At 35.6% G+C, this 15,324-nt stretch overlaps 4 protein-coding genes across 4 annotated transcripts; 1 reads left to right on the top strand and 3 right to left on the bottom strand.

Moving 5' to 3' along the window:
- Positions 1-2,634: 2,634 nt before the first annotated feature.
- LOC141697995 (uncharacterized) lies at positions 2,635-3,764 on the top strand. The gene is made up of 2 exons (XM_074502584.1): positions 2,635-2,792; positions 2,963-3,764. The coding sequence occupies exons 1-2, from the start codon at positions 2,778-2,780 to the stop codon at positions 3,482-3,484; spliced, it is 537 nt and encodes a 178-aa protein (XP_074358685.1). The 5' UTR covers positions 2,635-2,777; the 3' UTR covers positions 3,485-3,764.
- A 1,234-nt stretch (positions 3,765-4,998) lies between these two features.
- Positions 4,999-6,296, bottom strand: LOC141697805 (uncharacterized). Its single transcript, XM_074502350.1, has one exon. It carries the CDS (start codon positions 6,115-6,117, stop codon positions 5,833-5,835), a length of 285 nt encoding a protein of 94 aa, XP_074358451.1. The 5' UTR covers positions 6,118-6,296; the 3' UTR covers positions 4,999-5,832.
- Positions 6,297-6,968: 672 nt separating this feature from the next.
- Positions 6,969-8,822, bottom strand: LOC141697273 (exopolygalacturonase clone GBGA483-like). Its single transcript, XM_074501560.1, has 4 exons — positions 8,534-8,822; positions 8,139-8,447; positions 7,519-8,034; positions 6,969-7,419 (listed from the first exon to the last, which is right to left on the bottom strand). The coding sequence occupies exons 1-4, from the start codon at positions 8,675-8,677 to the stop codon at positions 7,180-7,182; spliced, it is 1,209 nt and encodes a 402-aa protein (XP_074357661.1). The 5' UTR covers positions 8,678-8,822; the 3' UTR covers positions 6,969-7,179.
- A 178-nt stretch (positions 8,823-9,000) lies between these two features.
- On the bottom strand, positions 9,001-14,466 carry LOC141697272 (threonine--tRNA ligase, chloroplastic/mitochondrial 2). The gene is made up of 8 exons (XM_074501559.1): positions 14,119-14,466; positions 12,166-12,312; positions 11,908-12,055; positions 11,345-11,598; positions 10,814-11,191; positions 9,960-10,268; positions 9,583-9,783; positions 9,001-9,390 (listed from the first exon to the last, which is right to left on the bottom strand). The coding sequence occupies exons 1-8, from the start codon at positions 14,368-14,370 to the stop codon at positions 9,130-9,132; spliced, it is 1,950 nt and encodes a 649-aa protein (XP_074357660.1). The 5' UTR covers positions 14,371-14,466; the 3' UTR covers positions 9,001-9,129.
- Positions 14,467-15,324: the final 858 nt, after the last annotated feature.

Raw genomic sequence — 15,324 nt, 5'->3', positions numbered from 1 at the left:
GTCAATTTTTAGTTATTAACCATTATTGAATTGTACCGACTGTTTTTTTCGAATCGGTTAATTATGCATTCATAAAAGAGGTTGATAGCTCGTACTTCTCCGTCCCTAAAAACGTTTTTTATTTGTGTTGAACACGTTTGTTAATGCACAATTTTAATTGTTAATATATTTAATTTCGTATTAGTATTGAATATAAAAATTTCATTGTATTAAAGTACTCATAAATACGAATCCAACAAGATCACTTATAAATATATTTGATCTTATATATTAAACGTAAATTAGTAGTCAATCGTTTACCATGAATAGTGTAAAAAGTCAAAATAGGAAATGTAATACCAGACAGAGGGAGTATTAGTTTAGGTCCATTAAGAGGAGCCCCGGGCCTAGTTAACAAATGACTAAAGGACTTCCGGGCACGTGGCAACATCTCCACTGTTCAGGTGGTCCGGATCTGAAACTTCCCAAAGGTCTGGATCCCGGGTAAGGTGCATGTCACAGCGGCACGGGCATGTCAAGATGGGCATGCCATGACGTCAATTAGCCAGACATGTCTTTTCATGATTTGGCATGCTTTTTTACTAATTTTTTTTATATTTTTAATAATTATTTTAATACTGGATATATCCAGAAATAATAAATATAATTCTAAAATATTTACATATATTTGAATATCTAAAAAGTTACTAATATAAATGAGTATTATGATGGTATTCGGTTGTTAGTATCAACTAACTTTAATTTTATATTCAAGTTCACTGTATATTAGTATAACAATTATGTTTTAAATTTTATTATATTTAATTGATAAATAGCATGTCATTTGGGCATGCCTTTATGCATGCCTTCAGGGCAGGTACTTTAATCCCGGGACACGTTGACCCATCATAATCATCCGCGTGTCCCTCAATCCTAGACTCATCAACGGTCCAGATCTAAGTTATAAACCGCTAAATTCTAATGAGAAGTTTATAAAAGGCTGATTAAAAGGTGTACCAGGGTTACTGAATCTCTACTTCCTATACATATATTTAAACATAATTTTTATTTTACCCTTTTTCTCCGATACCCCTTTTCATTTTTACGTCGTAGGTGCCGCGGGACATTACCCCCTCTAACTTTGTTTTATAAGAGCCCATCCTACAATTACATCATAAACGCAATCATTTCCAAGTAAATGGAGGTCGAGTCCGGATAGAAGTAGAAGAAAACCCGGGGTGATCTGGAATTACGAGAGGTCATTAGTTAGGTTAATATAGACGCATAGCTATTGTTGTTGAATCGGCGGATCCGCTTTTTTGGATCCACAAAACAAGGGTAAATTGAAGAGATTCGTGTAACATGACGATGGTAACCTGAGAACATGAAGGCATCATTAGTGAATTGGTAAAAGCGTTTCAAACAGGTCACCTACATTCCCGACTGCACAAAGCACAGCTGCCTCATTTGCACACGCAACCAAAAGGAGATGATAGCTTGTACCCTCTCGCTCGTATTATTAAATTTGGGGGGTTCAATTATTTAAGCCATCTCTAATGGAAAGATAACGAACTCCCACACTACCTCATTCATCACACTCTTAGGAACTCTAGTTTGTAGATTTCTCAAGATTCTTCACATGAAACCAGTACATATATTTTGCAAAAATTAATTGTAAATATGCTTTTTTGAGATCCGATCCTGAGATCGTCACCCAGCTCAAAGTTCGTTTTTTATAAATAATATAAATTATTGGATCTTACTGATTTAATACATTTTCATCTTCAATAATACTTTCTAAATTGACTTTTTAATCTATATTTTACTATTAAAAACATCTTTAATTCACAAAAAAAAATAATAAATAAAAAGAGAAAAAATAATTTTGTTAAAAATATAATATAAAATAATAGTTAAGAGTGAACTTTACCTCTTAAAATTGAGTAAAGAGATTAGACTCTTAAAATTAATAGTTAGTCTAAAAAATCTATTGAAGTAAAATTTTGATTCTCTCTCCTCATTTTTTTGAGTTAAGAGCGTAAATAAATAGTGTGTTGCATATACTCTAATATGTCAAGAAAATTACTTAACTTTGAAGTAAATATTACTCCCTCCATTTCATTTTAAGTGTTATTTGATTTTTCTACACACATGTATTAACCACGTAAAAGTTTAAATTATACGATCTCCATCCCTTTATTTATTTACAGTTTTTTCACGTACTTGACATGTGTTTTAAGGCAACTATAAAGTATATTTCTGTAATTTATTTTTAAAATTTTTGTTTTTTTTTTAATAAAAATTTGAACATTATATTTTTATTAAGAAGAAAAAAAATCTAATTTTTTTTATACAATTACATTTAATAAGAGTATTAAAGTGTGTGCCGAGTCTCGTCCCCTATGTAAAGAATTCAGGGGACGGAGGGAATACATTTTTATTTAAAAATAATAATATTTTAATTATACGATTAAAATACTTATAAATGTGTGCAGAAAAATAAAATATCCCGAAAGAAATAGTTGTAGTATTACACTGGATCAAAACTATTTTGCTATTTACGCGACTCTTTGGTATTTTGCTATTTACGCGACTCTTTGGTATTTTGCTATTTACGCGACTCTTTGAGATTTACGAAGGTGCTTAAACGAGACCCTCCACACCTCTATATAAACCTCTCTTGCTCGATCATCTCTACTCACCTCTTCTAGTCATATACTCTTTATACTTATCTCTTCTCTCCAATCTTCTTTGATTACTACTAGGCATTCCATTCAGTTTTCTCTCTTGTATTCATAATGGCCACCGTCGAGGTAACCAAAACTAGCTACCTTGATTCAGATCCTTCTCTCCATATTCATTATAACTTGTTCACCATTTATTTTGTTAATATTACTAAAAGTATAAGAACTACTACTTTTTTTGTTAAGGTTTTAGGAATTTAATTAGTGATTCTAATGATAATGGAGTGTTGTACGTGCAGGTTGTATCAGCAACATCAGCCTTCCATGCAGAGAAAGTTGAAGACCAGGTAAACACAACTACTACTGAAGAAGCTGCCGCGACTGTCGAGGAAGTAGTAGCAGCTCCAGCTCCAGAAGCACCAGAAGTGGAAAAAGAAACTGAGACTGCTACTCCTACAGCTGTTGTTTCAGATGTCGAGGCCCCGACAGTAGAGGAAGTCAAGGCAACTGAAGAGGAGGTCAAGGTTGAAAGTAGTCCAGAACCAGAAGAAATTGTAACAGCTGTGGAGGAAGAGAACAAGCCTAAAGAAGAACAAGTGGTGCCACCTGTTGATCAGGCGCCTGTAGAAACTGAACCCGAAGCTCAACTCAAAGCTGAAGCTGAACCTGAAGATATAACCGAAGCTGAAGTTGCGAAAGAAGATGGTGTTGCAGGTACTCAGGTCGAAGTGGAGAAACCTACAGAGGAAGTTGAAGACAAGGTTGAAGAAGCACCAGCAGTTGTTGAGGTGGAGGAGGAGATTAAAAAGACTGAAGAATAAATAAATTACATGGAGCATCAGAGTACTGGCACTTTTTAGTGTTTGTGTATGTTCTAAATAAAGAGTTATGTTTACTTGTACTATATTATATATGTGTCATGTATCAAGTATGGGACCTTATTGCTATAATATAAATCCCTGAAGGCTAAGGTCACCAGAAAACACAGCGACGTTCTAGCTTTGGCTGTTCGAATCACTCATGTGGTATGTACGTGGTCACCTGTGTAATATTTGTCTCCCCCAATAATGTAATGTACGATTATGTGTTATGTTTTAATTATCCTATGGTGTTGTTATGGAAAAAAGATGTGCAATCGTTTTCAAGTGTATCTGTAGTCTATCGTAAATTTTCAATAGTTGGATCTCCGTTGATTAAAATTTGAAGACAAGATCAGTAATGAGTTCTACAGGCAACAAGTGCTGGAAGAAGCAGCAACCGGATCGGCTCAACTGGTAATGCTTATTGCACCACTATCAGCCCTCAGGTTACATATTTGTAGCTTCCAGCAAACTTTTTCACAAGTGTGTTCACTTACTGCTCAGATGTAATTTAAATTTGATAACAACAGCAAAACCGTAACTTTACATTTATATACCACATCTTTATAGCCCCTCCACCTTAACAGATACTGTTAAACATCTCTATGAGATCATAATCCTCTAAACTGATAAAAAAAAGCTGGGTTCCTGTGATAAAAATGTAATTTTTTTTAATGTCCCATGAGTATCACTTTAGAAGGATTTTCAAAAATCTTTAAATAACTGTCCAGGTCTAATGGCCGTATCAGCTTAACTATGTTACTCTGTGGCTGTACTAGAGTTTAGAGGATATCCATATACTGACAGTAACCATCGTGTCCCTGCCTCCGATGAAAAGCCTGATTCATATGAGCCAATCCTGAGTCATCTTGACAGTGTACACCCGAGTACTTAAAAATCCTAGGTGGCCAGTACCGTGAAAATAAAGTGAAATCCAATTCTTGACGGAAACAAGCCATTTAAAAGGAATTAAGCCGATACTGACAGACATACCAGACCTTACCACAGAAGGTCCTGGTTGAATATGAACTTTTAAGCTGATACTGAGAAGCACGTACAGTGCAGGAACTTGTACACTCTGGTCCTCTGGTCTATCAGCATTTGCTATCCTTTGAGCATATGATACCTAAGTCTGGGATTTTTTTAGTTTATATTTTTGCTTAAGGTTGGAAATAATATTGGCTGTAAAAAGAGAGATCGTTTTCTCCTTTTTTTTATGGGAAAAGAGACAGATTGTTAATTTCTTGGATCAATTCAAAAAAATTAGGACAGCACTGTTTAATTGCTTCCAAATGCATAGATCTCACTCTTACCTTTACTTAGTTCCACTAAATTTTTTTTAGCACAAATAGTTAGAAGAGTTGACTTCTAAGCTCAATTTCCATTTGACAGACACCAGAAAACATGATTACATCTTTTTGGCCTCATTGCTTAGAATAAGAACACCCACGACAACTAATGGAGCGCTTAAACAGATAATCTAGAACTTGGGTTCCAAAAAGCATTAGCTGAGATGTGAGGGAGTGTGTACCTATGCAAAACCCTTGCATAATTTCAGAAGTTATGCAAACAAGATTATTTCGTTTAACAATTTATGTGCGCGTAGCAATTGTCTAATGTACCTATAACTGAAATCATTTTTATTTACTTTCATCATAATAGGATTGTGACGGGTATCTACTGTAGGCCAGTTGTTTGTGGCTACTTAGCACTTGGTATGGCATGTCTGATCAAGGTGTCCACTCTAGATCGAACAAACAAAGCGAGGAAAAAAGGAAGAGAGAATTAGAAGATGGCAGAATCCCCACTTAATCTGACAATTTAGTGCAGGTCCATTTGGATCATAATGGACTGACCATCAAGCATGCTGGATAGGTACTCTGGTAGTTTGAATTACAAGTCCGGGTCATGTACATGGCTGGAAAAAAACAGGAGAGTGCACTAAAAACAGATAAGAACTTTTCGGTCTATGATCTTCAACTCCCTGCCAGGTGAGTGTTGCTTGATTCTAGTTTCAGAGGCTCGGAGCTGGATATTTACATTACAGCATTCTCAAGAATATTCTTTGGATGTACATGTACTCCTGTTTCAGAGCTAGATATCTACTTTACAGCATTCCAAAGTGCTTTGCAAAATACTATTATAGGATCATTTTTTGTGTAAATATTTGCATTTTCTACTAAAGTGATTCACAGTACAATTACATGATACAAAATTAGAGTCCATAATCCCTGCTATTCTCGTATTCATCTCTAGATTCTCCAAGAGCACAAAATTAGAAGCATAAATACTCTAGCCTACTTAAAGATTCACATCAGAATAGCATAACGCATGCTGTCACTAACCATGAGATGATTTATATCAGATATGTGTGCCAACTCTCCAGACATCACCAGAACTCCATCAGCATTATTGATGTGCGGATGAGACAGACAAGACAAAAGTAAGAGAGGAGCTCGAACAATACTACATATAACAGTAAGTCCATACCGCCCTTGCCTCGTTCTGTTTTGTGCTAAAATAGGTAAAGCAGCACCATTTCCATTGTTGCCAACCATGTTCTCGTCAGCTACTCGTGGACTCTTACGCCTCATCTTCACAGACCTGAATTCAGACAACCAAGTGTTCTATATAAATTATTGCAGGAGCTAGACTTAGTTTGAAGTGAAGAGCATGAGTTACAACTTAGAAGAGCCAACCTTTGTATATGTCCGGTATAATGGAAGGTTGTGGTGGTCTTGTTAGTGCTTGTTGCTATCACATAGTTTTATTGGGTGCATTTCACTTGTTTAGTTTTCTAATTCTGTGGGGTCTTTTTAAACCAACTTTGCCGACAAAGGTGCCTAATCCTACTAAAAAATCTATATAATTTGGTCCATTTGGGTGAATTCAGAAGACATTTAAATGTAGTAAATCACAATGATAAGGTTAATGTACCATTGCAGTACATTTAAATAGATAATGATGATGCTGCTAATGGCTTCTCTTGGTTCCCAAAAGACCAGAAGAGATGTTTGCTGTCTACAAGAGATTTTATACAATGTGTGATTAAACTTAAGTTCAGAATCCTGATCATGTAGTTTATCTGCTTTTAAAGGAGTTACATAATATATGATACATAGATGAGAATTTTATCGGTAAACATTCATTCAATAAGTCTGAGTCATGATTCTTCCCCCGGATTAATGAATCGTATTTTAATTACTAATGCAGCCTGCATTAGTTGATTTGTTTTATCTCCAAAAGGAAAAGAGATTGTGATGAAGAGCACTAGCAACAATCTGCAGCACAAGGTTTACATCCAAGTTAAACCTGTATTAGTCACAAAACAATCTGCCATCTGCAGAGTAATTAGTTACTATATATCTTTAACTAGTGCTAATTAATTACCATTTATGCAGGTTAACTCAATGTGCATTAATCCACTAATCTGAATCTGATAAGATAACTGGAACATTAATCAAGATTAAACAATTTATATCATAAAATTTAAACTCTCGTGTCCACCAACTCTTCAGGCGTAGCAGGAAGGGGTGCAGGAAATAAGTAGAGCCTGTGGATTATGCGATTATGTACACAGTACTTCCTACCTCTACATATATACAACATATGTACATCATCAGCAGCATTTACCCTAGGAAAATATAAGAGATTAATTACGACGGTGTTGTTGTACAAGGGGGAGGGAAGATTTGGCCGGTCATTTTTGGCAGAACATTTGCACATTGAGAGACGCCACCTCCATCTTTACCCTGGTACTGCAAATTTATGTCACTCAACTCCACATTCTGGCAAGGTATCCCTTTGCTGCAAGCAATCTTCGTTACAACTTTTGTCGAGGATGTCCCGTGGATTCCTTTGAAACTCACCTGGCTGATCTTAACTTTTGAAGGAGCCTGCAAAAACAGCAATTATGAAATTTTATAACAGTGTCAAGTAATGCCTTTCTTACTTCAACACTCGATTTAATCAAAGAACATATTAGTATTGCATACCTGTGCTTGGCATTGACCATATGGGCAATACTGCTGATCTATCAAAATAGGGGTGCCAACATTATTCATTTGTAAATTCTCAAAATGCAAGTCCTGACAGATGCCATTTGGAGAAGCCGGCCATGTTTTGACACGAACACCGTTCATCGTGTTTGTAAATGTACAATCTCTGACAAAAACTCCCATGACAGGTTGTTCATCATGGTACTTTCCTAAGCTTCCTACACTAATTCCATGGCCAGGTCCACATCTCACCTTTTCTATAGTCACTTGCTGACTTCCATCACCCATGGAGATACAATCATCTCCTGTTTTAATGTCGGAATCCGTGATTTTTATCCCGGTTGATCGACCAATATGAATGCCATCTGTGTTGAGGCTCTCTGCTGGCGCATTTATGGTTATATGGCTAAGAGTCAAGTTCTGGCATTGTAGAATGTTCATGTGGAACAATTTGCTGTCCACTGAAGTTATGCCTTGCACCAATGAATTGGTCACCTTGTTGAACCGTATATTCTAAGAATAACAGATAAAAAAAAACATGCATATAGTCAATATTCGAGTTTCTAATCTGACAACCTAAACAATCTAAAAAGGATTAATAATTACTATATACACACAATGGGTAAATTGCTGCATTTGCCAGTTTGGGCACAATTATTTTCAGACCAAGCAACTTGGCCTCGACCATCAAAGACACCACCGTTGAGCGTCAAGGCATCGATTTGTTGAAAAACGATCCATCCGTCCTGTGATTTGAGCTGGTTGATGTCTGTAGGAGCCTTCAAATTTCCTTGAAACTCAACTGTAATGGGAGCTTTACAGGGACCGAGGAATGTCATCGGCCCAGAAGCATATTGCCCTGGGGGAACCACTAGCTTACTCGGAGTTGGCGATGAACATGCTTTCTGCCAAGCACTTGTAAGAGCCTGCAGAAAAATCAAATATGCAACACAAATTTCAATTTCACAAACTAAACATTTCAATACAATAATAACAATGATAACAATGTCACCTTACTATCATCCGTGACACCATCACCTTTTGCTCCACTCTGTTTTGCATCAACAACTGATTGACCTTGGCTTTTTGTAATTATTGACATCCAGATTAGGAAACATAAAAATGCTTGAACAGGCTTTAATGTAATCATCTCCATATGTTTTGAGCCAGCAGATTGGGATTAGATTTTTTAAACAGGATAATGTAATGTTACTTATAGATTGATCCAAAGGAAGCCTGAGATGACCACCCCAAATCTAGGAAGCCTAAATTTAGGCAGAGTATCATTGAGGCCACCGTGTATTGTGACTGCTGGTATATATATGTATATAAACATGAGGTTGAGATAAATTTGGTGTTGTTCACAAAATATATAGAATCAATGTAGCACACTGCACCATCTCATTCTCAACCATACCTTGACTGCTTTACTATTATCATTTCATATAAGTTGTTTAGTAAGCATAGCTACAACTATAATTACAAAAAAACTGCACAATATCTCAACCCATGTATTTCTGCTTTATATGTCTATTACAAGAAGTTACGTGCCATTACATGAAGCAGTAAGTAGAACGGGGAACTAAGAATTTCAATATTCCAAGTGTCTTATATAAATGTTCTGTTTTCAGTTGCATGCTCCATTCGGCTGATGAAATCGTCAATTGCCATGGACCCGAGCTCCCCGGAAAACCTAGACCTAACTGTAACTGTATGTGTCTCAACTTCCTTGGGCCCGACGACCGCCATTAGAGGAATCTTTTGCTTTTCAGCATTTCTGATGAGCTTCGGCAGACGCTCACCACTGCAAACTTCAGCCCGAATACCATTAGCTTTCATCTTTCTGGTCACCTCTTTACAGTAGTCCAACTGTAGAAAAGCACAACCTCGTCTTATACCAAGAGATATACAGGTTTTTTATGTTACTATTATTTAAGACTGTCTGCACATACATAACTAATATAACTTTTTGGTAAACCAAATAAACAACTTAAATCTTGAAAAAAAATGTTTGGTAGATGGGCTGGCGGAAGTTAAATGTATAATCATAGAAGAACTTACCTGCATGTCTGTGACGGGCAAAATTCTAGCTTGAATTGGAGAAAGCCATAATGGAAAATCTCCAGCATAGTGCTCTATCAGCACTCCGAAAAATCGCTCCAGGGACCCGAGAACTGCTCTATGAATCATGATGGGGCGCTTTTTTCCCGAGTCAGAATCAACATATGTAATGTCAAAACGTTGAGGTAAATTAAAATCAACCTGCATATGAACAAGAACACTGATTTAACTAAGAACAGCATATTATCTGTTTGCCAAAAGAAGTGCAGATTAAACCATACTAGAAAACAATTCAAAGAGCACAGAAAATCTCATTGCTACGTAAAAAACATTTAATTATCAATATATATATAACCAAGTTTTGTGCTTAGACTTGCCTGTATAGTTGAGCACTGCCACTTCCTTCCAAGAGCATCCTCAATCTTGAGATCAATCTTTGGTCCATAAAAAGCACCACCGCCTTCATCAATTTCATAATTCCACCCTTTATCTTCTAAAGCATCCTTAAGTGCCAACGTTGCTTTTTCCCATATGTCATCACTTCCCACAGATTTCTCTGGTCTGGTGGAAAGGTTCACTTCATATTTGTCAAAACCAAATTGCAGTAATATTTCCTCTGTAAGATCAAGAACGCCCCTGATTTCATCTTTAATTTGATCTTCCAAACAAAAAATATGTGCATCATCCTGCAAAATCAATTTAAATTTAAATTTATTCTTGTAGTAGGTTTATTAAAGCTTTATAATGAAATGTGCAACAAATAACTGGTAGAAGACGGATAATCTTAGAAACATTTACACATTGGTGCAAAACCAAAACCAAAATCAACCGAGTGAATATGGTTCGTTCTTGTCATGATTTAGTTTCGCTCGGCTTCATAGTAGAAAGAAAACCAAAAATATATGCTTCGGTTTGGCCCTCCATAATCAACCAAAATGACCAGTGATCACCCCAACTATCAGCACAAAATTTGTTGAATAAAAAAGCTAACCTATTTTTTTGCAGCCGCGTCTATAGATTTATAGGTAACTTGATTTCTCACAAAGTCAGAATATTCTTTATCCGCCACTGGTCACTACCAAACTTTCCTAGTCTAATATAGACACATGAGCCAGTAAAACAATATTGAATTAACTGATTCCTGACATCCGGTGAATACAAAGCAAATATTTATATAAGCAAAATTATCTACCTAATGTGCACCTACGAGAAAACAAGATGAAGAATGTACCTGGGTGAAACCCCTTACACGGAATAGACCGTGCAAGGCGCCAGATAGCTCATATCTATACACTGTTCCAAGCTCCGCAACTCTGATGGGAAAATCCCGATAAGAATGTGGCTTTCTTTTGTAAACCAGAATATGATACGGACAATTCATTGGTCGAAGCTGATAAAGCTCCTCCTCAATGTCCATCTGGTCATACATATTTTCCCTATAAAAATCCAGATGGCCACTTATCTTCCACAGATCGGCCCTTGCCACATGCGGAGTATACAGAAGATCATAGTCTTGCCTAATGTGAATTTTTTTCCAAGCATCCTCAATCATGTGTCTCACAATAGAACCCTTTGGATGCCAGAAAACTAGACCCCCGCCAGCTTCATCCTGGATGGTTTGCAATGGGATTCTTATAAGTAAGTTCATTTAATAGAATCATCTTGGTAAAGTGATTAATGCTTAAAAGTGGAAGCCATGCTCAAAGCAAACCAATTAAAATTCACACCAATATTAATCAATTATGACCGGAAATATTTTTACCTGTATAGAAAACAGATCAAGGTCTTGGCCGATGCGGCGGTGGTCCCGGCGTTTAGCCTCCTCTTTAAAGTGAGCATACGCCTTCAATTGTTCTTCATTCTCCCATGCTGTGCCATAGATTCTCTGGAGCATTGGCTTATCCGTGTCTCCTCTCCAATATGCACCAGCAACAGATTCAAGCTCCACAGCTTTCCTGTTAATATTTCCAGTGGATTCAACATGAGGCCCAGCACAAAGGTCCCACCATTCATTACCTGGAAAAATTAAAGAATAAGACAATTGGCAGTAGAATCAATCACATGAAATGTAAATCGTAGATCTTAATGGCTTACCGCAAACCTAATTACGCAATCTCGGGTTACATAAACAGGTATCCATATTCATTCTCCTCAACATAATAAATGCTGATGATTTATGACTATAGGCCCTATACCACACTATTAGGTAGCGATCTAAAACCCATATTTAGGTGGTACTTCATTTTTTTCCTGCACTGCTCCTACTAACTATATTGAATTGCCAGAATTAAATAAATTTAACTGCACATATTGATAATATCTTACCTATGTGGTAGATTGTTATCGGCTCTTCCTTTATGCTTTCCAATATCTCCAGTTTGTAAGGTTCATTTATTGCGGTTATCCTTCTCTGAGCTTCCTCTCTTGTAACTTCCTCCCTGACTAGAGGTAAGTTCCGGCCAATAATGCGATCCTACAGATGATTTAAGAAATAAATTCCGTACCCTGAAAGAATAGGCTAATAAATATCTTTCACGTATTGAGAAAAAAGATAATAATAGCAATACTGCAGTAGATGCTCACCATTTCCTTCTTTATCCTTTTAAGATCCTTGTCAGCTAGAGGTTCCATGTCAAAGTCATAGTAGAAACCATTATCAATCCACGGCCCTATTGTTACTTTAGCATCTGGGAAGACCTTTTGAACAGCCATGGCCATAACATGAGCACACTGCATCCATGCACATGTATATTTAGGTAGCTGGTATGTTTAAAACTATTTATTTCCAACATACTTCCCGACCACGTTTCATGATGAAGAAAATAAAACAACTCCAAGAGTTTGGTGAGCAAGATAACAAAATAACACTAAGAGATTGAAATGGAAGAAATGAAAACATCAAGAGATCAGTGATGGTGAAATAACACCGAGAGTTTGGTGATCAAGAAAATGACACTGAGATCTTTGATACTGTGACAAGTAATTACTAATCAATTTGAAATAAATTTTAGTAACGGATGCAATGTTATAGGAAACTAATCAATTTTAACTACAATTTTTACGAATTATAGTCCAATTATACATTAGGGAAGCATCACGCACATACATAGTGCTAGAGATGCATCAAATGTTTGGGTCCACAGTATTTCATTTCATTTCCATCAATAAACAATGAATTTTCTTAATATTTAAATTTTAAATACACGTACTTCTATTATATTTATATAATTTATACTATTCCATTAAAACCGAACTGAAGACCATACATCGGTACTATGGGCCAAACGAATTTAAAATATTAAAGATAATTATAACATAATTAGAACCGAATTACATAACATAAAATATAGCCTTTAATAATAGCCTTCAACATATATAATTGAGTTACAAAACAGTTACACATACATTATAACAATTACTAAATATAAAATATCTATCAGTCTATTTGAAATATGAAAACTCTTAACTTATTTCGTCGGTTGGTACCATGGGCATAATAGGCTTAAAAGTTTATAACCTACAAAATATGGGCCTGAGCTTTTTCTTACAACTTCATTTATCAGATCATATTTCTAATTATGGTAGAAATTTTATAGCACATTAAGCTTATAATTAATTAAAAAATGTAAGTTAAACCTAAATTTCAACCTCTTTTAATTATATTAGTAATAAAAATGATATGATCAAATACAGGCGGCGGCTTGTATCGGAGTACAACATTATTGACAAAATCAATTATTTATATAAAACAGTTTCAAATATATCTAAATACACACAAGCTCAATGCATGCTTGTACCATATATTAGTGCATATCTACAGCATGTCAAATGCAATGCTATAGCCAATAAGTGATGTTATATTTATAATTTAGCGCCAAAAAAAAACACCCTACTCCTATGCCTAAACATTGATGTCAAATAGCAAAATGTTATGCTTCTTGCAAAATATAGAACCAAGAATTAGATATTGCAATAATTTTCCACATACACATGCAAATGGGAAAATGGAGAAAAGTGAAAAACTTAAGAGTTAATTATCAAATTGGTCACTTAATTCATCCAAATGTATCAATTGAGTCACTGAAAACTGACTCAAATGAGTCACTCATTTAAGAATTTGTATAAAAAATATAACTATATCGTTAGTCGAAATTCTTAAAAGTATTATATATTGAGTTTCGCACATTTTTTATGAATGATATTACATTCGAATGAAAGGTTCCGAGTTTTATTATTTTAGATAATATTGTTAGATTTTTAAAAATTTATAAACTATTTATTTTAAAGTTTAGGTACTTAAATAGTAGCTAAATTTAGATCTATTTGGAGTCATATTAAACCTACACATCGGACTACAAGCATCAAAAACCAACACCACTTTCCCATTTCATAATATAGCAATCGCTTTGCGTATTTTAGCACGAGCATTGGACACTTTTAAAACATGCACACGAACTATTTGATAAAATGTCCAAGAGAACATTCACAAGAACTTAGCAACATATACAGAAACAAAGAATGGGAAATGAGAGTTACAGTGTGACGGATTCTGAGGAGCTTTGCGGAAGACTGATTGGTCGGAAGAACAACTTTGTTGTCTTCTGATTGGTTGGTAGCTGATGGTATCACAATTTTGTTGGGTTCGTCGGTTGACTTTTTGACAAATTCAACTGCGGCGGAGATTCCACGGCGGCGGAAGTATTGATTAGAAGGGAGTTTAGGAGTGTATAAGCGGACAGAAGAGGTTAGTTTTATGAGTGATGGTGATACACTACGTATCGCTGCCATCACTTCCGGTAACTAAATTTCCCGATGAGTTGGGGATATCCCCCAATATATATCTTTGGCTTGTGGCTCTAGTTTCCCGAATCAGAAACTAGTTTATAAAATAAAAGAAATGTAAATAGGTAATGAAATTTTTTAAAAAAAGTAAACAGTAACGAAGGCCGAACACGTTTTTTATCGTAGCTAACTCACGGCCGCTGTCTTTCGGGTGCGCACCGGGTAAACGTCACGTGAACCAAGTTAAACCCGACATGCTCTGACTCAATAGTCATAATTATAAATTCTGAGATTCGAACCTGTGACCAAGAGGATAGTTATCTCATTCAACTGAGTCAACCCTTTCGGGCGTAGATATTCATTGTTCACAGTGACTCATTTAAATCAATAAAATACTAATATATATATCATGCTGTTTTATTTTTTGGAAAATATTAACTTCAAAATTTTGTTGTCGTGTTGAGCTGACAGACACGTGGTTTTATTTTCATTTGTTTTGTCGATTCAGCAAAACATACGTTACCGACGACAAATTTTTGAGGTTAACATTTTCTGTTAAGAAATTTAAAAAAATCTAACGGCATGATATATATATATATATAAATTAGTATTTTAGTCGTTTAAATGAGTCACCGTGGAGATGGAGTAGCTACTTGATACATTTTAACGAGTTCGTGGACAATATAAAACCTTATGAATTAATTGCATTATGTTTGCTTCAACTTTGTTCATTTTACATGGAATGACTAAATATTTATTCGTACCATAGTTGTGGTTACTTGTTAAATTTCTAAGTATTATGGTGGTTCTGCATCCTTCCCGTTGTATTCCACGTTAAATGTTATAGGGGTAATACCGTAATAAGGCCTCTCTCTCACGACATCTTTTTCTCACAATCTCTTTGTATCCCTCCATCTTTATCTCTTCCGTTTAATCAATCTCTCATATCTCCCTTCTAAT

The sequence above is a fragment of the Apium graveolens genome, chromosome 11 (assembly GCF_009905375.1).
Source record: "Apium graveolens cultivar Ventura chromosome 11, ASM990537v1, whole genome shotgun sequence".
Taxonomy (NCBI): domain Eukaryota; kingdom Viridiplantae; phylum Streptophyta; class Magnoliopsida; order Apiales; family Apiaceae; genus Apium; species Apium graveolens.
The sequence above is the reverse complement of the archived record's forward strand: the minus strand, read 5'-3'. Positions and strand labels throughout refer to the sequence as shown.